Source organism: Lepus europaeus, chromosome 8 (assembly GCF_033115175.1).
Source record: "Lepus europaeus isolate LE1 chromosome 8, mLepTim1.pri, whole genome shotgun sequence".
In the NCBI taxonomy this organism is placed as follows: domain Eukaryota; kingdom Metazoa; phylum Chordata; class Mammalia; order Lagomorpha; family Leporidae; genus Lepus; species Lepus europaeus.
The window spans coordinates 107594430-107622272 of record NC_084834.1 but is presented as its reverse complement, the minus strand read 5'-3'; the positions used below and the strand labels follow the sequence as shown (position 1 = coordinate 107622272).

The following is a 27843-nucleotide window of genomic DNA, read 5'->3' as shown; positions in this document are numbered from 1 at the left end:
TTAGAGCTCTGACCGAAACTGCAGTGTAGACTCTTCCATTTTCTTTGTATAATCATCTTCAAATCTCTCATACTGAGCTACAGTGAATTGATTTTTCCAGTCTCCTGAAATACCTGAAAAGAAAATTTAAAATTGAACATTTGAGATTATTGCAAAATTTTTCTTGTGGAATTTGTTTTAATTGGAATCACAACACATCTTTCTAAACATTTTATTTTAGAATCTGTGCCATCATCAAATCTTCACCTCTTTTTATGGCACCCCTAGATTCCTACATCTTCTTAGTTCTCCAAAATTCCCCACAGATTTTTCCAGCACTTTACGTAAAGAAATGATTATTTGCATAGCTTAAAGGAATGTCACTATGAAAAATCTCAATGTCTCATAATACTGATTCCAAGGTTTCAAGAGCTTGACTAACAAAGGAAACAAAAAAAATTAGTAGTCTTAAAATGATAATTTCCAAAGGCAAATGATAATATATGAAACAAAGATTAGAAATTTCTTGATTAAATATAATTAACTAAATTTCTTTCATAGAAGATGGCTCAGTCTTCAAAATATTAATGACATCAAAACCCTTTAACTAATATAGGACACTATATTTGGAATGACTTACTGGTTAAAAAAAATGGTATTTTAATAGAATATCCCACAGGATAACATAGACGGCACATTTAGAGACTGAAATTTAGAAGGAAAAAAGAAAGCAAACATGCCACAATTACTAGTCACTCCTCTGTATTCATGGACTCTGGATCTGTGGATTCTATCAACCATGGGTTCAAACTATTCAGAAAAAAAATTAACACGCTAAACATGTACACACGCATTTCTTATCATTACTCCTTAAACAATACAATAGAACAACCGTGTTATTATAAGCAATCTAAAGCATATAGAGGGATGTGTATAGGCTAAATGTCAATACTGTATAATTTTATCACATGGAAGACTGGAGGGCTGGAGCATCCATGGATTTTTGTATCCCAAGGAGTTTCTGGAAGTAATACCTTACAGATATTGAGGGATAACCATATGCCAATTTGGCTCAGAGTTTCTCAACTTTTCCATTTTATTTGTGTGGATCTCCATTGTTGACCTCTAGAGCCAGTGAATTCTTCGTTGGAGTCAGGAAGCCTGTTCTGTGCATGATGGGGTGGTTAGCAGTATCTTTTGCATCTTTCTGTTCAATACCAAAAGCCTAGCTCCAGTTGTGACAATCAGAAACGCCTCCAAATGTTGCCAAACAGCCTACTGTGAAGCACAGTCATGACTGGTTGAGATGCGGCTATTCTCAGAAAGGTTTATCCACATTCCTGCTTATTTCCTAACTAGTTTTTAAAATGAAAGCCTTCAGGATCTATGAAGACAAATAATAATTGAAATTACCCTTAATAGTTTCTTTATAGCCTCTCACTACAACACTTGTCTCTCCAAAACTGTCTCAGATTTTATTATTGTTAATAATTATTCAATCCCTTCTTCACCATAAGTTTCACATCTCTGCCCATCATCATGTTATATGATTCTTCCTTCCTCATTCACTTTAGACATGAGATTTCTATGTACTTTGAACAATGAAATTTATTATGTGTGACATACACCACATCTGAAAAGAAACTTTAAAAGACATTGCAAGTTCCCATCAGCCCTCTTGCTCTTCTGCTCAGTTGTGATATTGGACATATCTCACATATGAGCAGCTCTTTAAGTATAGGTTTTAAAAAGCCAGAAGACACAAAAAGCTGATACCAGGAGAACCAAACAAAACTGTAGCAGCCACAGGTGACCAGAATTCACCAACATGCTACTTAAATAAGTCTTGTGTTAAGCCACTGAGATTCTTGGGATTGTTTCTTGTAAGCAACAACATAACTTAAGACTATAAACATCTCTCTCTCTCTCCCTCTCTCTCTCTCTCTCTCTTCACTCAGCATATATTTATTAAAGATCTATTTTGTGTATGATGCGATGTATTGATTTTAATGGTGATGATGCAATGATTTACACTAATCCTAACAATAACTTTAATGACTTGACATTTTGCTTCATTAATTAGTATGTCTAAAATAATTTGAATGAGGTCAGTGTTGTGGTGCAAATCTCATATCAGAACACTGGTTTGAGAACTGGCTATCCCACTTCTAATCCAACTTTCTGATAATGTGCCTAGGAAGACAGTAGAGGATGGTCCAAGTACTCAGTCCTCTGCTGCTCATGTGGGATTTCAGGGTAGGGTTCCTGGCTCCTAGCTTCAACGTGACACAGACGACTTTTGCAGTCATTTGGGGAGTGAAACAACAGATGGAAGATTTCTTTCACTGTCTCCCCACTCTCTGTCATTCTGCTTTTTGAATAAATAAATAAATAAATAAATACATCTTTAAAAATAAAATAACTTAAGCTAATTGCCTAGCACAGTAAAATTTTTAAGAAGGAAAAGATCTTGATAATTTGGAAAAATTAAGGACATTCTTCTTATATAACAATGGGTGCCAAGACTCATGTTTTTTGATGCACAGCCTATTGAAGAAGCATTTCTCATCAGATGGCTCATCTTGCATGTTAGACTTGCAGCAGATAGAATGTATTAGCCACATATTTTTTCCCTTAAGGTTTTTAATTTTTTTTCTATTTTCAGCATATTCAATCTCTTTCTAACTCTTATAATATTCAACTTATCTGACCACCTACACTTTTCATTATGTGTCTAGAAAACTGAACACAAACTAGTATATGACATCCTCACCTTTTCTCATGAAAGGAGACACAGAATGATCCATCAGTTCTTTCCCCATTGTAGTATAATTTGCAGTAGGGTTCTGCTTCATCACATTGAAAGAGCTATGATAAATGATTTTATCCACGGTTTGTTCTGGCATGTCTTTCTCTAGAAACTGTAACAACTTCTGCATTCCAAGCTTTGGATCCTAAAGAAATTAGGAAGGAAAAACAATAATTACTGGTAGATCTGGCCACAGGCAAGAGAATGGTTTTAACAAGGCCCTACATTTGCCATTGTATTGCAGGAGACAATTTTAGGCTTTAGCGTGCACTTTTCATTTTGTTTTTCCAACTTTTTATTCTATCCTTGGTTAAACCAGACAACCATGTAACTGAAAGGATATTAAAATTTATTTTAAAAAGTAAAAAGAGGCCAGAGCTGCAGCTCACTTGGCTAATCCACCACCTGCGGTGCCGGCACCCGGGTTCTAGTCCCGGTTGGGATGCAAAATTCTGTCCTGGTTGCTCCTCTTCCAGTCCAGCTCTCTGCTGTGGCCCGGGAAGGCAACGGAGGATGGACCAAGTGCTTGGGCCCTGCACCCGCAAGGGAGACCAGGAGGAAGCACCTGGCTCCTGGCTTCGGATCAGCATAGCACGCCGGCTGTAGCAGCCGTTTGGGGGGTGAACCAACAGAAAAGGAAGACCTTTCTCTCTGTCTCTCTGTCTCTCTCTCTCTCACTGTTTAACTCTGCCTGTCAAAAAAATAAATAAAGTAAAAAGAAAACAAGATTCAATTTTTCACACTCAAAACTAGAATTGACCTGGAGAATAGCAAAAGACAAAGTAAACTACTATTATCCTTAGAAGTAATTTTCAAAACCACTTGGTATACTATTTTAGCACATCTATCATCATAAATCGATCACCTATAACAAAAAGTTTCTTATGGAGTAAAGAAGATATCCTTCCTTTCACACTTATATAGATTTTTGATAATAGAAGTAGATGAGGAGGAAAATAAAACCTTACCAATTCCCCAGACTAGGGAATGGTGAGGAGGAGAAATCCCTAAGAAATGTTTCTTATTATATCCCCTCTATGTGCTTCAGACTGGCCATAGGAAAGCATATTAGATACAATGAAAGGATGGTATTCAGGCCAAAGTGTTGTGTCCTGTTGCCCATCAGGAAAGTGTTCTAAGGCAGAGAGGTATAATCTTAGTAATAAGGAGAAATCAGTCAGAGACAAACAAAAATTTAGCTTTCCTGAATGATCCATCTTGGAGAGGCAGATGAAGGCCCTGGCTCCTGGCTACAACCTGACCCAACACTGGCCATAGACACCATCTGGCAAATGAACCAACAGATGGAAGAATTCTCTCTGTCTTTCTGTCTCTCCCTCTCTCTGTAACTCAAATAAATAAATAAATATATATATATATTTTTTTTAATTTTAAAGATGTATAAGAAATTGAGAATCTAGCTAAAGAGTTATTTTAGCTGAGTGATGTGATTTCCCTACACTCGGAATAGATTTCTCAACTCAGATATGGATAGGAGAGATTTCTTTCTTAAAAGAATTTACAAAACCTAAGCTATCAAGATATGGGTGATTCAAGGCTACAGATCCCTGACCAAATGTACAAAGATAAATAAGGTTTCACCTGCACAGACTTCAGTTTTTACTATGTGTATAGATATGATTTGAATAATATGATTTGAGGGCCCTCTTCAAGGATAGAAACTAATTCTATGTTGTTTAGGAGTGGGACCTGCAGAGAGATATTAGCAATCAATAAGTGCATTGGGATAGAATACCGGTGATTAAGTATTAATTAACTTACAAAAATAAAGGAATAGGACAAAACTGACACACAGACATACACATGTGCTCCCTGTCTTTTGCCATATGATGTGCCACACCTCAGATCTCTGCCAGCAAGAGCATCAGAAGTGACCTTTTGACCCTGCACCTCCAGAATCATGAGTCAAAAATAAAACACTTCTTTTTGTAAAAATAACCTACTATGTGCTGTACATTTTGATTTAATGCTATAACTAGTACTCAAACAGTATGTTTCACTTTGTGTTTCTATGTGGGTGCAAACTGTTGAAATCTTTATACTAAATTGATCTTCTGTATATAAAGAGAATTGAAAATTAATCTTGATGTGACTGGAAGGGGAGAGGGAGCGGGAGAGGGGAGGGTTGCGGGTGGGAGGGAAGTTATGGGAGGGGGAAGCCATTGTAATCCATAAGCTGTACACTGGAAATTTATATTCATTAAATAAAAGTTAAAAAAAAAAAACCTACTCAAGCATTTTTTGACAGGCAGAGTTAGACAGTGAGAGAAAGAGAGACAGAGAGAAAGGTCTTCTTTTTCCATTGGTTCACCCCCCAAATGGCTGCTACGGCCGGCGTGCTATGCCGATCCGAAGCCAGGAGCCAGGTGCTTCCTCCTGGTCTCCCTTGTGGGTGCAGGGCCCAAGCACTTGGGCCATCCTCCACTGCACTCCCGGGCCACAGCAGAGAGCTGGACTGGAAGAGGAGCAACCAGGACAGAATTTTGCATCCCAACCGGGACTAGAACCCGGGTGCCGGCACCGCAGGTGGAGGATTAGCCTAGTGAGCTGCAATGCCAGCCTCAAGCATGTCATAATAATAATGGAAACATGGGCCTGTTGCTGTAACTCTGCCCAACAATGTGAAAGCAGCCTTGGAAATGGAGAATTGCAAAAGTTGGAATAATTTGATGAAGCAGGCTATAAATGTCTAGAATAAAGTTAAATAGAGCATCATGGAAAATTCTGAATAGGTTTTAGAACATGTGAGAGACTGAATAAGTGAACATGGCCAGAATGATGATGAAAATGCAGATTCCAATGGGAATTGGACTAAAGTCATATTGTAACTAAGAACCTGGCTGCACTGCGTATACATACTGAAAGACGTTGTAGAAGAAAAAAACTATAAAATGATAGGCTAATGTATTTGTTGGACAAAATTTCAAACCAAATCATTTAGATTTTGGTGTGGATATTATTGGATGTTTTTAGTTATATTTGTAGTAAGACTTGGGAACAAAAACAAGCAAAGAAGAAAGATTTTGGAAATTCATAGTCTGGTCAGGGAAGGGGCAAAATAAAAGTGTGGAAGGGTTTAGCTGAGAATTGCTTGCTTAAGAGATCTTTACAGATAAAAGGGAGTTAGTGCCTTTGCAGCGGGGCAATCAGAAAAAAAGGCTTCGGAGTCATCTCAGAAATATTAGAGGTCACCCTCCCATCACAGACCCAGAAACTGACCAGAACAGGTTCATTTCATAAGACACCAGACCACTCTAAACATGCTCACTGCCTGAGCCCAGGATTGCCTTGCTGTTCTGGCTTTCTGGTGGAGCTCCCTGCAGCCACTGCAGCACTCATTCAGGCAGGCCCAGGCACAGTTTATATCAGTGGAAGATCTTGGAATCCATTAGGAACTGATTTTACAGGCATGCAGAATGCAGAGACTGTAGGTCATGGCTCTTCTCACTGGCATTTCAAAGGAGAGCCTGGGAAGCCAGCCAGAAGCTGATGCAGGGCTGTGTCCTTCAGAAGGCTGCTGATGGGGTCATCTTGGTAGAGCTGTGGGAATGTAGCTGCAGTGGAGACTCCAGAAAGGTGGAGCATCCAGCAGTGTGCCCCAACCACCTGGGAAAGCTGCTGATCTCAGCTTGCGTTTGCAGAGAGCAGCCATTTGGCCTGCAACCAGCAAAGCCAGGAGGCTGGATGCCTTCCAAGCCTTCCCCTTGCCACCATGTGCAAGATTAGGGTTTAAGTTTTTTGCCTCTGGGCTTTGGCTTTTCTTGGGGCCAACTACTCCATCCTACTTATATATTCCTCTCTTTGAGAATAGGAAAGTTTTTTGTAGAAACAGTCCTACTTTTTATGCTGGACATGGATAATGTGTTTTAATTTTCCTGGCTCACAAATGAAACAAATTTTATATGAAGTCTCAGATATGACTTTGGACTTTGAATTAATGCTGGACTGAATTAAGATGTGAGGAGTTTTGGAGATGAATGATTACATTTTACTTTAAGGGAAAGATATAAAACCCTAGAGGCCAGAAAAAAAATTATGATTTAAACATGATTTGAGTGTCTTCCAAAACTTCATGTGTTAAATTTTAATCCTCATTGTAAAGTATTAAGAGGATGGAGGGGCAGGCGTTTTGGCCAGTGGGTTAAGCTTCTGCTTAGAATGCCCACATCCCTTGTAGGAGTGCCAGTCTGAGTCTTAGCTGCTCCACTTCTCATCCAGCTAATTGCTAATGTGTTTTGGGAATCAGTACATGATGTTTCAAATGATTCTGTTACACACATCAGAGAACGACCCAGTCCTGGCTATTGCAGATGTTGGGGAGTGAACCAATGGATGGAAACACTCTCCCTTCTCTCTTTCTCTCAGCCCTCCCTCCCTCCCTCCCTCTCTCCTTCTATGGCTTTCAAGCAAATGAAAACAAATAAATGTTTTTAAGGAGGGCAGGGACTTGATCCAACTATAATGTTTTGAGATTGTATGTTTGGAAAGTAGTTAGGTTTTGGTGAAGTCATTAGGGTGTATTCTCCCCCCTCCCCCATTCCAACCAGCACCAGATTCAATTCTGATGGCTTCATTAGAATACAAAGAGAAAACCAACAGACACAAGCACATATATGTGCTCTCTGTTTCTTGTCATGTAATATTCTGCATCACCTCACAACTCTGCCAAAAAGAAGGGCATCAGAAGACTTTGCTCTCTGTCCTTGAATTTCTAGAACCAAGAGCATAAATAAACTTATTTTCTTCAGAACTTACCAAACCTCAGGTAATTCACAGTAGTAACAACAATAAAATAAAAACCTAAATACTGATCTCAATGCCAGTAAGAGTCAGAATTTAGGTGATAAATACTTTCATCATGAGAAAAGGTTAGTGGGAAAATAGTAAAAAGAATATGTCTACTGTAGACTCAATAAGGAATTGGAAGGTAGTACAAGGAGAAGCTGGAGAGATAGATGACACTAAATAATGTCAAAGTCTGTAAATTATCTAAATGGCTTCATATTACAGTATGGATCAAATCCACTGAAAAATAGTAAAAGGAAGTGGATATATGAGCATTCTAATTTAGGTTTTAAAACATCATCTCTGAGTGGATAATAGAAGCAATCTGAGTCATCCAAGTGAGCTGGGATAAATGTCTGGACTAGAGTGGGAAGCAACAGTAGTAGAAGGAGTAAATGGAAACAAAATCTATTTTTAAGACACAGTTAATGAAGCAGTAGATCAGCCATATGAATAGACCAACTGGAAGGAATGTGTGATACAAAATTGAATCACAGATGTCTTTCAAAAATAAAAAAAAATTCCATAATTGCTTCTTACCTCTTTCATATCTTCATAAAATAGGTAAAGGATGCGATAATCTTTTCTTTTCTCCCACCAGCCCTTCACATGGTCATACCAGGAACCAAAGCATACTGAAATTGAAGACAAAATGTTTGTAAAATCACAACTATTTATGGGAAGCAAGACGACAAATGTCACTTTAAGTTATCATTATCAATACACATTGACTACATAGTATTTCAAGAATGAGGAATGGTAACTCTCACAGAAGAATGTGGAATAATCTTTTTTTCATTGGATTACAACTACTTGGACAGAAAAAAAGACTTCTGTTATGGTTTTAACTGTTATGAGTTTTAACTGTTATGGTTTTAACTGTGTTGAGCTGCTAATTCCTAGTATCTCAGAATGTGACTGTATTTGGAGATAGGGTCATAATAGAGATAAATTAGAAATTGGATCCTGAAAGTGGGCCTTAAATCAATACAACTTGTGTCCCTGTAAGAAGAAAACATTCAGAACAAAGACAGCCATCTACAAGCCCAGGAGAGAGGCCTCAGAAGAAATCAGGCATGATGACACCTTGATCTTGGACTTCTAGCCTCCAGAACTATGAGAAAATAACTTATGTTGTTTATATTGAGTTTATAGAATTTTGTTACGCCACCTTTAGCAAATTGGTATAGATTTTGAAATTGGAAAGTGAGGTTCTTCTGTAACAAATACCAAAAACTTGGAGGTGGCTTTGAAATTGGATAATGGAGAGAGTCTAGAAGAGTTTTGATGTGTGAGCTAGAAAATCTCTACATTTCTTTTTTTTTTTTTAAGGATTTATTTCATTTATTTGAAAGGCAGAGATAGAAAAAGAGAAGGAAGAGGTGGAGATGTTCCATTAGCTGATTAACTCCCCAAATGACTACAATGGCCAGGACTGGGGCAGTCCAAAGCCAAGAGCCTGAAACTCTCCAGGTCTCCATGTGGGTGGCAGCACTTGGACTATCTGCTGCTACTTTCCTAGGTGCATTAGCAGGGAGCTGGATTGGAAATTGAGCAGCCAGGATTTGAATAGGAGCTCAAATGAGAAACTAGTATTGTAGGCAGGGATTTAAGTCACTGTGACAAAATGCTGGTCTATATTGCTTTTAAGACATAGTGGGTAGAAATACGGATTTTAAACCTTGTGGTGAAGACTCAAAAAGAAAAGAAAGTTGTACAGAAAGCTTCTACTATCATCTGATACATATTTCCTCCTGAACGGAATGTTGGTAAAAAAAACACACAGAGATTAAGTGAAATACTTTGAACATTAAATGGATGCTGGTGAAGTCTCAGACTGAGTGAAAAATATGTTATTTGCAAATTAGAAGAAGAAATTCTTATTACAAAGTGGAGAAAAAAGAAACCTGGTCAAACTGTGTTCTAGTGTTTCTTAGGAAGTAGAGCTTATAAGTGATGAACTTGGGCATTCAGTTGAGTATATTTTAAGCAAAATGTTGAAGGTTTATTTTGGTTTATCCTTGCTGCTTATATAGTATAATGCAGTATGAGAGATATAATAGAAAAGGCATTATTAATATAAAATCAGAACTGGAAGAAGAAAATTTCTCCATTCATTCATAGTACCAGAAAATACTTGTATTAAGTGTACTTTACAGAGAACACCAAGGGTGCAGCTGGAAGTGGAAAATCTTTATTAACGAGATTAGGGATGTGAACCGCAGATCCGAACAGCCATCTCAGGAAAAACTCTGCCAGCTTGGAATGAAGAGAGCAAAGGCAGAATGAAATGAGGGAAGACTGGGATTCTACATGCAGGTAATAAGCCAGCAGAGCATCCTGGCTTCAACCACGCTTGAACAATCAGAATAAAGAGAGATTGACTCTGAAGAAGAGTCATAAGCCATCAGCACTGTCATTGCCACAGTAGGCCCACAGGGCCCAGGCTCAGGAACATGGACATGGCAGCTTTCCAAAGCTGATGGAGTGGGACCACCACCACCATGGACCCATCAGGCAGAAGAGACAGTATTGAGTGGGGGAGCATGGGAATGTGTATCCTATGCCTGTCTTATCCTTGTATTTTGGGAACAGATAACTTGTTATCTGGCTTCATAGATTTGCAGCTGGAGGGGGATTTTGTCTCAGGATAAATCATACTTTAAGTACCACCCATAGATAAATGTTATTTAGATAAGACACTGATGTCAGATTGGGCTAAGATTTTAGGGCTTTTAGGATGAGCTGAAAGTATTTTGCATGTGAGTAGAACATGGAATTAGGGTGGGAGGAAGAGGGCAGAGTTCTGTGGATGAAGTCTGTCCCTATAAATTTCAATATGTTGAAATCCTAAATCCCAGAACCTCAGCCTACAACTGTATTTGAAGACTAATTAAGTCGTTGTGGAAGTAAGTTAAAATTAGGTCATGAAGGTGAGCACAAATTCAATTTGAAAAGTGATGAAATTAGTACATAGACACACACACAAAGGGAAGACCACATGAGGACACAGGTCAAAGATGACCATGCACAAGCCAAAGAGAAAGACCTCTGAAGAAAGAAATCCTATGGCACCTTGGTCTTGAACTTCCAGCCTTCAGATGTGAGTCACTCAGTCTATTTTGTTACAGTAGCCCCTATATACAATATATCTTCTATTAAATAAAAACTGTAAAAGAAATGTGGCAGGTACTGAATAATGCAGAGAATGAATGTTATGAAAAGAGGGAGCAGGAAGTCATAAGAATGGAGAAGTTAAGAAAGCGAAGTGGCGTCAGGTTTTTGGTGCAGTAGTTACCACTACACATGGGATGCCAGCATCCCATTTCAGAGTACATGGGTTTAGACACTGGGTCTACTTTCAATTCCAGCTTCTTGCTATATATTCTCTTGGAGGCATCAGGGGAAAGCTCATGTAGTTGGGTTCCTACCACCCACATGGGAAGCCAGGATTGTACTCCCAACTGATGGTTTCAGCTTTGCCCAGCCAATGCTGCTGTGTGCATTTAGGGAACATCAGAGAATGAAGGATGTCTCTCTGTCTCTGTCTCTCTGCCTTTTGTCTTAAAAATAAAATCAAAGTAAATATTTTTTTTAAAGTGCTATGGAGGAAGTAGAGGGTATTTGGAACTAAGAATAATTCACCTTTAATAATAAAAACAATGAGGATGATATTTTACTGACAAAGGATAGTTCAAGCAGTGGCAGGAGTAAATCTATCCCAGATTCCATTGACATGCATTTACCTCAAAGAAAGTTTTTATAATACAGTATTTACATAAGAATTGCTAATAGGGTTATACCATTGATATGAAAATGTTTTCCTGAATAATAAAATCCAGGGATAGAGGAACAGAATCTTAGGGACAAAACTTACACTCAGAATTTTCAGTTTAATAAAAGTGAAAGTAGAGAAAAGAGTGTCCAAGAAATACATATAAAATTAAAGCTAACAAGGGCAGCAAGAAAGGAAAATACTTAGATAAATAGCAGTAATGATGGAAAAATGAGACTAAGGACTAAGAAATCTGAGGGTCACATAGTCCCAAACAGTCCTTTATAGAAAGAGATGACAATATATTTTGCTTCCTCTATAGTCTCCCAATGCATTAGTGGAGTGCTGGGTACATACGATGTTTATAATAAATACAAGTTTTGTATTTAAACTTTATATCTGAATAAAAGACATCTTATTATAGAACTCCACTATTAAGGGAGGAATTGGACCCACCCTTCCCAGCCATAAATTTCTCCAGGAACTCCTCCCAGGTGCCTGGGTCTGGATGCATTTTTGCCATCTGGTAGAAATAATAGTAAGATACAGCCACATCTTTGGCATTCCGTGCCATGTAGACCATCTGTTGGGAGACAAGAGACATCAGATTTCATTTCTATTTTCTAATAATATGTAAATTTCTCTTACATTGATAAAATGTTTATTTCCTTTTTAATATTACTCATCTTGGCATTTATATCTGCACCAATAGAGCATGTGCATAGCTGTTAATTGATTTAACACAATGAGTTGTCTTCACATCCTTGATTTCTCTTTAGCCTTTGAGAACATCTCCTGAAACCTGAGAAATGAAGTATATGAGAATTATGGTTACATTTGTCAGCCTTTCAATGCTTTAATTAATTAAATATCCAAATGGAGCTTCTTGGGAAAGAAAAGGCTAACTTTGGCTTATGTTTTGGAGCTTCAGAGTTCAAATTCAGGTGGACAAGTTCAAATCAAATGGACAAGCAACTACATGGTGAACCAGGAAGCAGAGAGAGAAACTAGGCTGCACTTGACTTAAATAAACAGGGCAGGCTCTCACCTAAAGACTTTCCACTAGCCACTATAATTAGATCAGGTCCCCACCTTATCAACCATCAACATTAATTCATTAGCAATTAACATAAGGCTTTGGGGGTTTAAACATCTGTTGAGTCTGGGAAACCAAATCCTGTTTAAACCATGGCACTCCACCCATGACTCTCCAAAACTCATGTCTACTTCACATTTAACATACATTCATCCCATCCCATGAAGTCCAATGTCTTAACTTAGCCCCTCATTAATTCAAAAGTCTATGGTTCAATCACCTGTCATCTTAGGCCCAAAGCAATCTTTCTTAACTGTAAACCTGTACAATCAAGAGCATGTTACTTCCAAAATTCAATGGTGTCGCAGACACAGGGAATACCTTTCCATTCCAAACAGGAGAGACAAGGAATGGAAAGGACTGAGAAAAAGCAAGACTAAAAACTAGCAGGACAGACATTAAGCCCTAAAGTTCCACATCAAGAATCCCAGACACACACACGGTGCTGGGTTCATGGCTCCCAAATATTGGGCAGCCCCACTCCTACAGTTCTACTGGTGGCAGTCCAGGTGTCAGTTTCCACAGGTGGGAGTTTCATCTGTACAGCTCCACCTGGCAATGCCATGGTGCAGACTGTCTGTGTCAACTCCAATCCTATTTCCACTCTTGGCCTTGCCCGACTGGAGGATCCTTTCCAGTGATTCCAATGCTTGTCTGAGCCCCCTTTGAAATCTAGGTGAAGGCTCCTCTGCCTCCACAGTTCTACTGGTCTCTGCCCACATGGCTGCTTTCAAAGGATGCCTGCTGATATCGTCTTCTTTCTCAAGCCAGCTCAGCACACTTCCTATGGTTTTTCTCAGTAACTACATCACTTGGCTGGCACAATTACTTTCCTGGGGTCTCCGCTGCCACTCTTTTCTCACAGCTCCACTATACATTACTCCATGCAGGTGCTGCAGTCCTTCAGCAAAACTCCACCTGCCTTCCCAGGCTGACCATTGAAATCTTAGTAGAAGCTACCATGATCCCTTAACTTTTGCCATCTGCGCTTGTAAAGGACAAGCATCAGATGAATAATACCAAGATTTGCCACAAGTAGGAGCCAACCCTAGACCTGCTTGAATTCTAGCTGCAGGGGCCTCTGATAATTTCACCAGCAAGATTTTCAGAGCTGGATTTCCTGTTGTAGCAGACAATTCTGCTGTTCTAGGCTTCTGAGACTATGATGGGAGGGACAGCTGGAGATCTTAGAAATGCGATAGAGGTATTTTCCCCATTGTTTTGCCCTTTAATTTGGCTTTATTATAGCTGTTGGGAATTAGGTTTTCATACAAATCCAGTGAAATCCATGACACCTACTTCTTCCAAGAAGCACACTTGCTACTGAGGACCCTGCCACCTATGCCAAAAATACAATTTTAAGGGAAAATGTGTTCAGGAAAAATCTTCTTTCGTATAAGTAGGATCAGAGATCTTCTTTCTCTTCCAACTAAAAAGCAGAAGACATAGTAGCTGTTATATTCGCTAAGATTGCAATAGACAGAGAATGGCTGGAAAGATATTTTCAAAAGATTGAATATAGAGTTGTAAGACTTGGAGACTTTTGTTGATGTGAACCTCTAAGAAAATAATAAATCCTACAAACATTCCTAGATTATTCCTATTTCTTTCTTTCTTTCTTTTTTTTTTTTTTTTTTTTTTTGACAGGCAGAGTGGACAGTGAGAGAGAGAGAGACAGAGAGAAAGGTCTTCCTTTTGCCGTTGGTTCACCCTCCAATGGCCGCTGCGGTTGGCGCACTGCAGCCGGCGCACCGCGCTGATCCGATGGCAGGAGCCAGGTGCTTCTCCTGGTCTCCCATGGGGTGCAGGACCCAAGCACTTGGGCCATCCTCTACTGCACTCCCTGGCCACAGCAGAGAGCTGGCCTGGAAGAGGGGCAACCGGGACAGAATCCGGTGCCCCGACCGGGACTAGAACCCGGTGTGCCGGCGCTGCAAGGCGGAGGATTAGCCTAGTGAGCCACGGGCGCCGGCTATCTATTTCAATGTCAAGAGACTACAGCCATGAACTAATCAATGATTTTCTTTTTTGATCATCCTCACCTACAACTTGTTTACTAAATCTTGGCTTTTTTCAGTGCAGAGAGGAGGATTTTAAATGATGTCCTCCAGTGCAGCTAATTGCAAGACATGCATTTCTGGGGGCCTGTGTAGCTTTTTACCTCTGAGATTCAAATAATAAGTCATATCCCTACTTCATTACATCTTTTGATTCTTATTAGATTTGGAAGGAAAAAAAGTTATACAAACACATATACAAAAATGTCTTCCATAATTACAGCAAGGGTGAATGCAAAATCACCAACTTCTCAAAGAAAAGACAACAGTCATTTTGCTTATTTTATTAAGCTTATTTTATTAATATTCTTTGAGTGAAGACATTATCTGATCACTTTTCTTGGACCTAGGAATTTGGTGACAGCCTGCAACCCAGATTTATTTCCACTACTCTACATTTACACATTGTACTTAGCCTTGTGCACCCACTTGTAGATCTCTGACAGACCTTGTTGTTTTACAATCCTTACTCCATGCACACAACATTTTCTTGCTGCAAAATGTCCTGTGATCCTTAAAAAAAGCAAAAAACTTCTTCTCTCTTTACAATGCTGATCACATTTTTCTTTGTAGATTGGACATATTTGCTTCAGAGAATTTCTTCATCTCATCTACTTACTAGCACTTATTTTGCTGATATGTAATTATTTTCCATATAAACTCATATTTTTCTTATTCTATTTGAGGTAGTCTAAGCTATATGGGATGAAAGTTACTAGTTGTTTTAAATCATTGCCTAATATGAGAATAGGGAAGTAATTGATGTGCTGAAGAAATTCAACAGTATCTGTAGATATTAAACAAAAAAAATTTGCTGTTAGATGGCCAAGAATGTCCTATTTATGTTTGTATCTAAATGCTTATCACAATATCTGGCACATAAATTGTCACATTTCCATAAATGTTTTGATTATATGGATATTCAATAATTTTGCTCATAAGAAGCTGAGGCAGATAAAAGTCCATTAAGAATTGGAAAAATTATAGTTAGATTCATCACTCTTTTTCAAATAACTAATAGAAAATGTAAAAAATTAGAAAAATAATTCTGTACAGAGTATAAAGATGTTAAAATATATTAAAATATTATGAACAACTTTATTGCAAAAAATTGACAACTGAAAAGAAATAATTAGCTTTTGAAAAATATAAATTACCACAGCTCTCACAAGGGAAAATATATAATATGAATATTCTTCTTTTTTTAAATACTTTAAATTTGTAATTTTCAATAAAGAAAGCACTACAGACGAAGAAAATTGAAGGCTCAGGTTCCTTCACTGGTGGATTATACACAATATTTAAGAATGAAATGATTAAAATTCTGTCCAAATGCTTCCAGAAAATTGAGAAAGAGTAAATATTTCTGCTATAGTTTGTATATTAGTTTGGGTGTCCCCAAATATCCATATGTTAAAAGTATGGTCTCTACTCTGGTAAAAAAAACAAACAATCAAAAAAAAAAAAACACCTAAATGAAATATCTCAGCGAGTGAGATCCCAGTGGAAAGAATGGGCCATCAAAGAAGGAGGTACCTTTCTCTGAAGTGAGGAGAGAACTTCCACTTTGAATATGACCCTGTCGGAATAAGATCAAAGTCGGCGAACCCAAAAGGTTTCCATAGCCTTGGCAACTCATGACTAAAGCCCAGGGAGATTACTGATGCCATAAGAGTGTCAAATTGTTAAGTCAACAACAGGAGTCACTGTGCACTTACTTCTCATGTGGGATCTGTCCTTAATGTGTTGTCCAATGTGAAGTAATGCTATAAGTAGTACTGAAAACAGTGTTTTATACTTTGTGTTTCTGTGTGGGTGCAAATTGATGAAATCTTTACTTAATATATACTGAATTGATCTTCTGTATATAAAGATAATTGAAAATGAATCTTGATGAGAATAGAATGGGAGAGGGAGCAGGAGATGGGAGGGGTGCGAGTGGGAGGGAAATTATGGGGGGAGGGGAAAGCCAATGTAATCCATAAACTGTACTTTGGAAACTTTATATTTACTAAATAAAAAGAAAAAAAAACTAAAAAACTAAAAAAAAAAAAAAAAGTATGGTCTCAAAAATTTATGTTAATAATGCCAGAAGGGTAGAAACTCAATCGAATTCTAATGTTGAGATGGGGAATTTTGGGAAATAACTAGGTTGTTGCAGTGGAATCCCCAAGGTCAAATCATGGTGTTTTTATAAGGATTGACATTGACATGACTCTCCCTCTAGATGTGTGTTCTAACAAGAACACCATCACCAGGTATCAAAAAAATGAAGGTGCCTCATCATGGACAATGAATCTCCAACACCATGAGCCTAAATGAAACCCCTCCTTCATAAGTAGTTTGTCATGGGTATTTCATTATAGAAAAAATAATTTTAAAAAGCTGACTAATATAATTTCCCAATCACTTAGTGTGACCAGCATTATCCAGATTCCAAAGATATTATATCTAATAACACAGATATTACAGCAAAAGAAAACTGCATTCCAGCATCTTTCATGAGCAAAGATGCAACTTTTTTAAAAATCTAAATTGAATCTCAAAGTATATAAAATGCAGTGTATCATAACTAAATGCAAGGTGTTCAAGTTTGTTTTAACTTTTTTTTTTTTTTTTTTTTTTTGACAGGCAGAGTGGACAGTGAGAGAGAGAGAGACAGAAAGAAAGGTCTTCCTTTTGCCATTGGTTCACCCTCCAATGGCCGCCGCGGCTTGCATGCTGCAGCCGGCGCACCACGCTGATCCGAAGGCAGGAGCCAGGTGCTTCTCCTGGTCTCCCATGGGGTGCAGGGCCCAAGCACTTGGTCCATCCTCCACTGCACTCCCTGGCCACAGCAGAGAGCTGGCCTGGAAGAGGGGCAACCGGGATAGGATCCGGTGCCCAGACCAGGACTAGAATCCAGTGTGCCGACGCCACAAGGCAGAGGATTAGCCTGTTGAGCCAAGGCGCTGGCTCTTGTTTTAACATTTGAAAATCAATGAAATCCATCATGTTAATAAGGCAAAATAATAAAAGTACTGAATGGACTTTTCCTAACATCAAGGGCGATATATCTGTTCTAGACCCTTCTATCTAGTAATATATTAGTGGTTCTGTCCATTCAACACAGCAAGCTAAAGAAGTAAAATGCATCAATTTTGGGAAAAGGAAATAAAAATATTTTCATTTGTTGACAACATTGAACATTTATATGGAAGATTGAATGGAATATACAAAAAAACTAACAGTTCTATTGAATTTAGCGAAGTTGAATGATAAAGATGAAAATATAAAATATATTTCATGCCTATATATGAGCAACAAAAATTTGGAAAATAATGCGTTTGTGTATGTATATATGAGAGAGACAGTGTTACTATTCTATTAGGAATTTTAACAGAAGAAAATAACTAGCACTATTCATGTTATAGATACTTAGGTTTAAATGTGATGACTGAAATAGTAAAGCCCCTAGCAGTAAACAAAAGATAGAATATCTTCATGACTTTGGAGAAATCACCTCTTAAAACTGACACAAAAAGTCCTAATCATAAACAGAAAAGCTGACAAAATGACCTACCTCCAAATTAAGAACTTCTTTAAAATACACTATGAAAAAAGTGACAAAGGAAAAATAAAAGAGTGAGTCAAGTTATGAAGAAGTGCATTTATATCATCAAATAACTTATGTCCAGAAAATATATAGAGAAAATATCTACTTTAATAGTAAAAGGAAGCAAAAGTCTTAAAAAAGTAATTCAGAAGTCAAGATAGCTAACTGATCAACAAGACATACAGAGGGGCTTCACCTTCTTAACCATTAGGGTAATACAAAATACAGCCATAAGATACCACAAGACTTCTCCCAATGGGGCTAAAATTAAATATTTTAGCTATATGTCATGTTAATCTCAACTGTTAAACAATGCTGATCAAATTACAAATTGGTGCATATGTTTTAAAAAACTATTAGAAAATATCTACTAAAGTTGGAGAGTACTCTATACTTTGTGTGTCTTTGTGGGTGCAGTCTGTTGAAATATTTACTTAGCAAATACTAAGATGATCTTCTGTATATAAAGATAATTGAAAATGAATCGATTGCTGAAGAATGGGATGGGAGAGGGAGTGGGAGATGGGATGGTTGTGGGTGGGAGGGAGGTTATGGGGGGGAAAAGCTGCTGTAATTGAAAAGTTGTACTTTGGAAATTTATATTTATTAAATAGAAGTTTTTAAAAAAAGGATCCAGCAGTACTATCCAAAGATACACAACCTGGAGAAATTTGTACCTATAAACAATAAAAGACTTGTATAATAATGTGCATAGTAACACTATTTTAATGACCAACAACTGGCAATAATTCAACTGACAATTGATAGTACTACAAATCAGAAAGTTGTGAAATTTAACATACACATAGAAGAATGTCTTATATCAATGATTCTCAAACTCTAGGTGTCTTGTTAAAAACCAGTTTTCTAGACCATACCTCCATAATCTCTGATATAGCAGATACGAATGGAGACAGAGAATATATATCTAACAATCTAATTTTGCTCACATTTTGTGACCCAGCAAGTTGCATCAAACAAATAAATAACACTATAAGAATAACCCATGAGAGTATTGTAGGCATGGAAAGCCAAGATACCATGGAAGAGAAAAAAAAAAAAAAGAAGAAGAAGACCTAAATGAAAGATCTCTGTGAGTGAGATCCCAGTGGAAAGAACGGGGCCATCAAAGAAGGAGGTACCTTTCTCTGAAGGGAGGAGAGAACTTCCACTTTGACTATGACCCTATCGGAATAAGATCAAAGTCAGTGAACTCTAAAGGCTTCCATAGCCCTGGCAACTCATGACTAGAGCCTAGGGAGATTACTGACGCCATGAACAGGAGTGTCAAATTGTTAAGTCAGCAACAGAAGTCACTGTGTACTTAGATCCCATGTGGGATCTGTCCTTAATGTGTTGTCTAATGTGCAGTGATGCTATGACTGGTACTGAAACAGTATTTTTGCACTTTGTGTTTCTGCGTGGGTGCAAACTGATGAGATCTTTACTAATTATGTGCTGAATCAATCTTCTGTATATAAGATAATTGGAAATGAAAAAAAAACCTGGTGTTAAATTGGAAATGGCATAGAAAATTAATTTTTTAAAAAAATATTATGTAGGATCTCTGTCTTTAATGTGCTGTACACTCTTATTTAATGCTATAACTAGTACTCCAACAGTATTTTTTTTCATTTTGTGTTGCTATATGGGGGCAAACTGTTGAAATCGTTACCTAATATATACTAAACTGATCTTCTGTATATAAAGAGAATTGAAAATGAATCATGATGTGATTGGAAGGGGAGAGGTTGTGGGTGGGAGGGAAGTTTTGGGAGGGGTAAGCCATTGTAATCCATAAGCTGTACTTTAGAAATTTATATTCATTAAATAAAAGTTTAATAAAAAAAGAATAGCTCTCACAAATATTATGTCAACTGAAATAAATTGAATGTTCAACAGAATATGCTTTATAATTACAGACAAAATCATGATGAAAACATTCAAGATAGTGGTTATGAATAGAGGTAAACGTTATTGACTGCAGTGTTCAGGAGCAGAGCTTTTAGAGTGCTGGTAGTGCTCTCTTTATTGATCTGTATGCTGGTTTCATGGGCATATTCATCTTGCAAAAAGCCACCAAGCTTAAATTTAGGACTTACTCACTTTTATTCCTAAATGTAATGCTCAAATAAAAATGCATATTAAAAAGCTTATAGTCAGCCCATGAATGCATTAATACATAGCTATCAATAAATATAATAAACCCATATTTCCAGATCAAAATTATGCTGAAATATAGAGAAGCAGTTTTAGTGTTACGTTAATATCTATCTTTAAAACTAGTAGAAGAGTGATTGACAGATTTGGATAAAATGACAGAAAATCTGACAGGGTCTCAAGAGTTTGGGCACTGATTGTAATCCATTGGTGTTATTTTGATGTTTGAAATAAAGGAGACACATTACTAATCGTGCAGTGGCTTATCCAAGGGATTCAAGCCCTCATGTTATCTTTCTGCACAGTCAGTAAAAGAGTTTACCACACAATGGATCTTTTTCCATCAAAGTTTACTACCTTGCAATCATTCTTCCAAAATGAAGAAGGGAGAAGATCAACGGGTAGATGTGTTTTTACCAACCGGGGAGACTGCATTTTGTTCAACTGCTCCACACCTACAAAGAGAAAAATTAGCAAACTACATACGAAATGGGGAATCATAAGGATTATCTATAACACAATCTAAGTCTTTCTCAACACTAAATCCACTATATGGCTTGATGTAGCCATGTAGTTACATAGTTTTATTGCTTCATATATTCCTGAAATCTATAATGAGATAAAAAAATTTTGTTTAGTTAAACTATTTTATTGACAATGTACAGAATGGCATTATTAGCTTCATAAATTGGTCAAGAGTCAAGAGGGGCAGATTTTTTTCAGTTATCTTCCTTTTTTCATTTATGAGATCACCAAATTTAACTAGAAGACTTCAAAATCCCTTTCCAGCTCTCTCATATTCAAATTCAAAGACCAAATAAAGCCATGAGGTGTTTCATTTTAAAAAAAAATTGATAATGCATGACCATATATTCTTATAATCCACTACCCTGAGTTTGTGAAGAGTAACATATAGAAGTCTAGATGGAATCAAATGCTGAATTTTTCATATTATGATCACAGAATACTTAAATCTTAAATATTTCCACATTCTCATTCAGAAAATTATGCTACATCAAAATCTTCTGTTATACAGATAATACCTTTGGGTACCAGATTATTGGCATAATCAAATGACAGTTCTTATTTTAATAGATGCTTATGATACAACTGTCTCTGTCTGTATCATAGTCCAACACAACTCCTCCAGACATCACAAAAAGATAGGGAGATGTGCTCTTATAGTGAAAAGAAACATGCAAAGAAAATACCATTTGAGATTCCTGGGATTATAAATTCCATGAAAGGCACTCGTTTATATATTGCATCCTTTTTACATTTTTCTACATCCCCATTGTTATAGATCAAATCCAGTATTTCACTGATCCAGGTTGTTCCTGTAGGCAAAAGTGGGAGAAATTCTAAATTTTCTGTTGAAAAGAGCATAAGAGAAATGAAATGGCATCTTGTAGATGTTGAGAAACTTTGCAACACCTAAAACACATGTGCAGTTAATTTCTACTCCCTTTATCTCTTGTCTCCTTTCCTAGGAGATATCCTTAAATATCTTGAATATAAAAATACATCTTGTGTGTGTGTGTGCGTGTGTGTATGTAAAATCTAAAGCAAATAATACATGAAAAAAAAAACTGAAAAGGGGGCAAATAAGGATCCAGCGTATAAATAATGACAGAGCACATTTCTGATTGAAATGACACAGGATTGGGGGAAGCAGTCAACTTCAGTGAGACCGATTAATTATATGGAAAAGTAATTGGACATTGGCAATGAATGCTTCAGATGGAAAAGTTTAACACTTGGTAGAATGGCTGAAAATGTGAAAAAGGAAAATGAAGAAATGTTGAGATTTCGTATATGGCAATCAGTGTGTCACTTATAAAGATAGTACATCCTGATTGCCTAGAGTGGATCAAGTCTCTGACCTTTATGATATTGTGTCTCACCAGCCTTTTGATCTAAAGGATATGAAGATTTAGGGTACTTAATTACATATGACATTCAGTTTATTGAGGCAATGCTAAAAATAATTAGGAAGCACAGGTGTTGTGGCATAGTGATGTTAAGCAACTGCTTGTGATGTCTGATCCCATATCAGAGTGCCAGTTCAAGTCCCAGCCACTCTACTTCCTGCTAAATTCATCTTCCTACTAAAGTGCCTTGGAAGGTAGTGGAAGAAGGTCCAAGTACTTAGACCTCTTCAACTAGTTGAAGAGCTGGTCCAATCTTGGCTGTTGCAGTCACTTGGGGAGTGAATAAGTACATCTAAAATATCTCTCCCTCTCCCTCTCCCTCTCCCCCTCCCCTCTTCCCTCTCTCCTCTGCCCTCTCTTTCTCTTTTGCTCTTGTTTTCACATTAATAAATAAATCTTTTTAAAAACTAATTATGAAGTACAGGAGAAAAATATCTTTAACTTTCAGCATTTTTTTCCTTCCTAGCAAATGTGTAATTATAGTCTCTAAGTTGAACAATTATGACTGGCAACCAAAAGTTTAGCTAATCAACTAATCAATTAATTCATATATATAGCGACGTTTTTGAAGAACGATATACACATGGATGCATGTTTGGATTAGCTCCAGATGCTAAAGTACCTTCAGCTCCTGTTTAGTCTTTTCTTGTGGTCATCTCTTTCTCCTTCTTGTCCCTAATCATGAGTTTTAGGTAATCTCCTCTATCCTATCATAGACAATTATAGTATTTTTTTAAAAAGTTGAGCCAAACCAAAACTATTCTTGAAATTTTTACTTTCTAATCTGGCTGCATCTCAAACAATGATTCACAAAGAGGAGAGATAAAGAGAGAGAGAACACACAAAATTCCAAATAAATTGTAGCATATTTCTTTCCTATCATTGAGTAGTTCAAAATGTGGCACATGAAATTTGATTGAAAAAGATACTGATTCAGCTACTGTATGCTCTGAATTAGAACAGTTTGTTTGCCATCATTTGTGAAAGAAAAAAACACCAGATTGTGATTTAGTTCATATAAGAGATAATTTGGGTCTCTTATAACAAAATTAACAAGGTATTGATATAACTTTTAGATATGTTTTCTTTCTTTTTTTTTTTTTTTGATTTGCATTTCCCTGATGGCTAGTGATCTTGAAGATTTTTTCATGTGCCTGTTGGTCATTTGGATTTCCTCTTTTGAAAAATATCTATTAAGGTCCTTGGCCCATCTCCTAAGTGGGTTTAAGTGGGTTGTTTGTTTTGTTGTTGTAGAGTTTCTTGATCTCTTTGTAGATTCTGGTTATTAATCCTTTATCTGTTGCATAGTTTGCAAATATTTTTTTCCCATTCTGTCGGTTGCCTCTTCACTTTCTTGACTGTTTCTTTTTCAGTACAGAAACTTCTCAATTTGATGCAATCCCAATAGTTAATTTTGGCTTTGACTGCCTGTGCCACCGGGTTCTTTTCCAAGAAGTCTTTGCCAGTGCCTTCTGTACACAATTTGCTTAGAGTTTTCATCATGGAAGGGTGCTGATTTTTATCGAATGCTTTCTCTGCATCTATTGAGATAATCATATGGTTTTTCTTCTGCAGTTTGTTAATGTGGTACATCACATTGATTGATACACCCCCCCCACCCCGTAGATTATCAACAAGGAAACCGCAGATTTAATCAACACCATTGCCCAAATTGATCTAACAGATATCTACAGAACTTTCAATCCTGCATTTAAAGAATTTACATTCTTCTCAGCAGTGCATGGAACCTTCTCTAGAATCGACCACATACTAGGCCATAAAGCAAGTCTCAGCAAATTGAAAAGAATTAGAATCATACCATGCAGCTTCTCAGACCACAGCAGAATGAAGTTGGAAATTAGCAACTCAGGAATCCCTAGAGAGTATGCAAACACATGGAGACTGAATAACATGCTCCTGAATGAACACTGGGTTATAGAAGAAATCAAAAGAGAAATCCAAAACTTTCTGGAAGTAAATTAGGATAACAACACAACATATCAAAACTTATGGGATACAGTAAAAGCAATGTTGAGAGGGAAGTTTATCGCAATAGGTGCCTACATCAAGAAATTGGAAATGCGCTAAATAAGTGAGCTTTCAACGCATCTCAAGGATCTAGAAAAACTGCAGCAAACCAGACCCAAATCTAGTAGGAGAAGAGAAATAATTAAAATCAGAGAAGAAATCAACAGGATTGAATCCAAAAAAAATTACAAAAGATCAGCCAAAGGAAGACCTGGTTTTTTTGAAGAAATAAACAAAATTGACACCCCATTGGCTCAACTAACTAAAAAGGAAGAGAAAAGTCCCAAATCAATAAAATCAGAGATGAAAAAAGGAAATGTAACAACAGACACCACAGAAATAAAACGAATCATCAGAAATTACTACAGAGTTGTATGCCAACAAGCAGGGAAATCTATCAGAAATGGACAGATTCCTGAATACATGCAATCTACCTAAATTGAACCAGGAAGACATAGAGAACCTAAACAGACCCATAACTGAGACAGACATTGAAACAGTAATAAAGGCCCTCCCAACAAAGAAAAGCCCAGGACCAGATGGATTCACTGCTGAATTCTACCAGACATTTAAAGAAGAACTAACTCCAATTCTTCTCAAACTATTCAGAACAGTCAAAAAAAGAGGGAATCCTCCCAAATTCTTTCTATGAAGCCAGCATCACCTTAATCCCTAAGCCGGAGAAAGATGCAGCAAAGAAAGAAAATTACAGACCAATATCCCTGAAGAACATAGACGAAAAAATCCTCAATAAAAGTCTGGCCAATAGAATGCAACAGCACATCAGAAAGATCATCCACCCAGACCAAGTGGGATTTATCCCTGGTATGCAGGGATGGTTGAATGTCACAAATCAATCAATGTGATAACTTTTAGATATGTTTTCAGTAGCTTGTAAAGGGAATTTTTTTTAAAGTATCAAAAAGCATGGGATTAAGCTATGTGTATCATGGGAGATACAGATTGAGTTCTCAGCTCCTGGCTTCTGCCTGGCCCTGCCATAGCTGTTTTGGGCATTTGAGAACTGAAACAACAAATGGGAGATCTCTGTCTCTCTGGCTCCCTCCCTCTCTGTGTTTTTGTTTTCCAAATAAGTAATAAAAAATCTATGTGTGACTATCTAGCTTTTATTATGTCCAAAAAAATAAACTTCAAAGAGCATCTTTGTAGCTGAGCTATATATATAATGGCAATTTCCAAAGATTACCTTAATGATTTCCTGTTTTTGATAACATTCCCCAAAGCAAAACAAAAGAGCATGTGTTTCTGTCTTCCCTTCCCTATTTCAACAAGAAAATGCAAAATGGTTTTGGTCTTAAATAATGTGGAACTGGTGAACTGTTCAGAGAGCTATATGAAGAAGTTAAAAAAAAAGAAAGATGTTTTGCCAAAACAAGCTTTTTTAAAAATATCTACAAAGGTCTGTATAGCGAATGTGTTTATTTTCTGGTTTAAGGAGCCATTTCTTATACAGTAATTTTGCCAAAATAAAATAACCCACATTTAGGGCTTTCTTCCTAGAAATTGTTACACTTTACTTTGAAATAATTTTGTTACTTTTAGTCTAAAAAGAAGACCTGTAGTCAGTGAACTTATTAAGAACTTATTCCATTAAAGAATGAAGTAGAAATATAAAGGAAAGCCAACTTTAAATCATTTAGTAATTAAAACAGTTGAACTATTACAGAATCAAGAAAGTTAATTGAGAGAGAGCATTGTCTTTCTTCTGTATCTCTACATCTATCTGTGGATGAATTAGAAAACTCACTCCTAAGTAAATAAGAAGAAAGGAAAACTCCTGATTCATATTGAGGCATTTTATATTTTCCAAAGATTGCATATTGAAGTCAGAAAATATTTACTTATATATATATAAATATATACAAAATATTTAGACTTTAAAACATAGAGAAGGTGTATATATTCACATACTTATATATACTTAGTATACCCAATGTTATGATCACACCCTAGAATATATGCAAGGGGTATGCAAAAAATTCATGAAAATAAATATTAGAGAAAAATGCTATGTATGGATTTCAAAATTCTTTGCACCAATGTAAACTTATGTTTTAATTTCATTTTCACTATTTTTATATATTGTAATGTATCCAAAGCATTAAATTATATGGTTTCAAACATTTTTATTTGAATTTTAAAAAGGAAGAAAACATTAATTTTTCTCTCAAATGTAATCTCTATCAAATCGCAAGCATTTCAGAATAGGAAGTGAATTTGTCTAATTTAAGACAAACATAATCCAGTAACTACTGTAATGTTTTCTCAACAAATGTTTAATGAATTCAAATTAGACACGACTAGTTACCTGAAGATCAGTGGGTTCATGTGTATGAATCATTCTCTAATCATCAAATTCAAGCAAATGAAAATAGCTTACCAGACTTGGGGTAGGTGGAGATCAGCAGGTCATCTGGGCGGGCCTCAAATGACTCCACCTGAGCCCACTCCTCGGCAATGCCCCAGAAGAGGGGGACCCCCTGCACATCCACTAACTCCCTCCTCAAAGCATTCAGATTTCTGTCCATTTGAAAGACTGGAGTTTAAACAAAGTGCATCATTGTTCAAATTAAAATATAAGCTAATATTTTAACATGCTGTCTTTACTCTAGATTCAATAATATCAATTCATAGTCCCACACATCACAAAACACAAGAATATAACGTAGGATGAAAGCTACCAGTCTTGCACAATTCTATTCAAATGTGCTGCTCATAACCCACATAACTTTAGTAATTTCCATTTTTGTAAATTTGAAATTTACTCAGGTGAAGGGTTCTGGGTCATAATATTCCTGGACTTTGGAGTCAGGAGGAAAGCATCTTAACAATTATTGCAGTGGAATTTGAACAACTTCCATAAATGCACTGTGCTTTCTTAACTATAAACTCTGGGCAGGCCTACATCTCCTTCCCTTAAATGACAGGGTGGCCTGGTAAGTATTCTATCTAAATTACCTACAATAGACAACTAGAATGATAGAAAATGTGTATGTATGTGTTTGTGTGTGTGTATGTGTGTGTGTGTGAGAGAGAGAGAGGGTTTATGGCAGTAGTTGGCAACAAGGGTCTAGCAGAGCAACCAACTGGCATGACAGGGTGAAAAAAACAAGCTTGAATTAAGTGAAACCCTTGGCTATCCATTAGACCACTTGCTCTGCAAAATTTTTAACACTAAATTTGTGATTATCTGAAGTCGTTTTATATTTTCACCAGCACTCTAACCAAAGACATTTTCATTTGTTGTTTAGTTGTTTGGATAAGGAGTAGAAAATTTTGAAATATACTCCATGCCCTACACCAAAGCATGCCCACCACCCAATTTAGTATGAGCTGAGTAATTATTTTCCTTCTCCAAAGTTCTAGTTCTAAAATTTTACCAAATTAGAGACTATCAAGTTAGCTCAGTTACAAGGTTTCCTAAAGCCCCTCATAAGTCACTGAACATCAAGATTTAAAACCAGAAAATCGCTGCAGGCATTGTGATTCAGCAGGCTAAACTGCTGCCTGGATACCTGCACTCTGTATTGGAGTGCAGGTTCCAATCCCGGCTTCTCCATGCTTCTGACCCAGGTTTCCACTATGC

General features: G+C 36.9%; 1 protein-coding gene across 1 annotated transcript; it reads right to left on the bottom strand.

Annotated features, from left to right (window-relative positions):
* Window positions 1–26785, bottom strand: LOC133765691 (sulfotransferase 1 family member D1). Its single transcript, XM_062199230.1, has 7 exons — window positions 26638–26785; window positions 21489–21614; window positions 20635–20732; window positions 11826–11952; window positions 8135–8229; window positions 2753–2933; window positions 1–113 (listed from the first exon to the last, which is right to left on the bottom strand). Exons 1-7 carry the CDS (start codon window positions 26783–26785, stop codon window positions 1–3), a joined length of 888 nt encoding a protein of 295 aa, XP_062055214.1.
* Between the last annotated feature and the right edge of the window lie 1058 nt (window positions 26786–27843).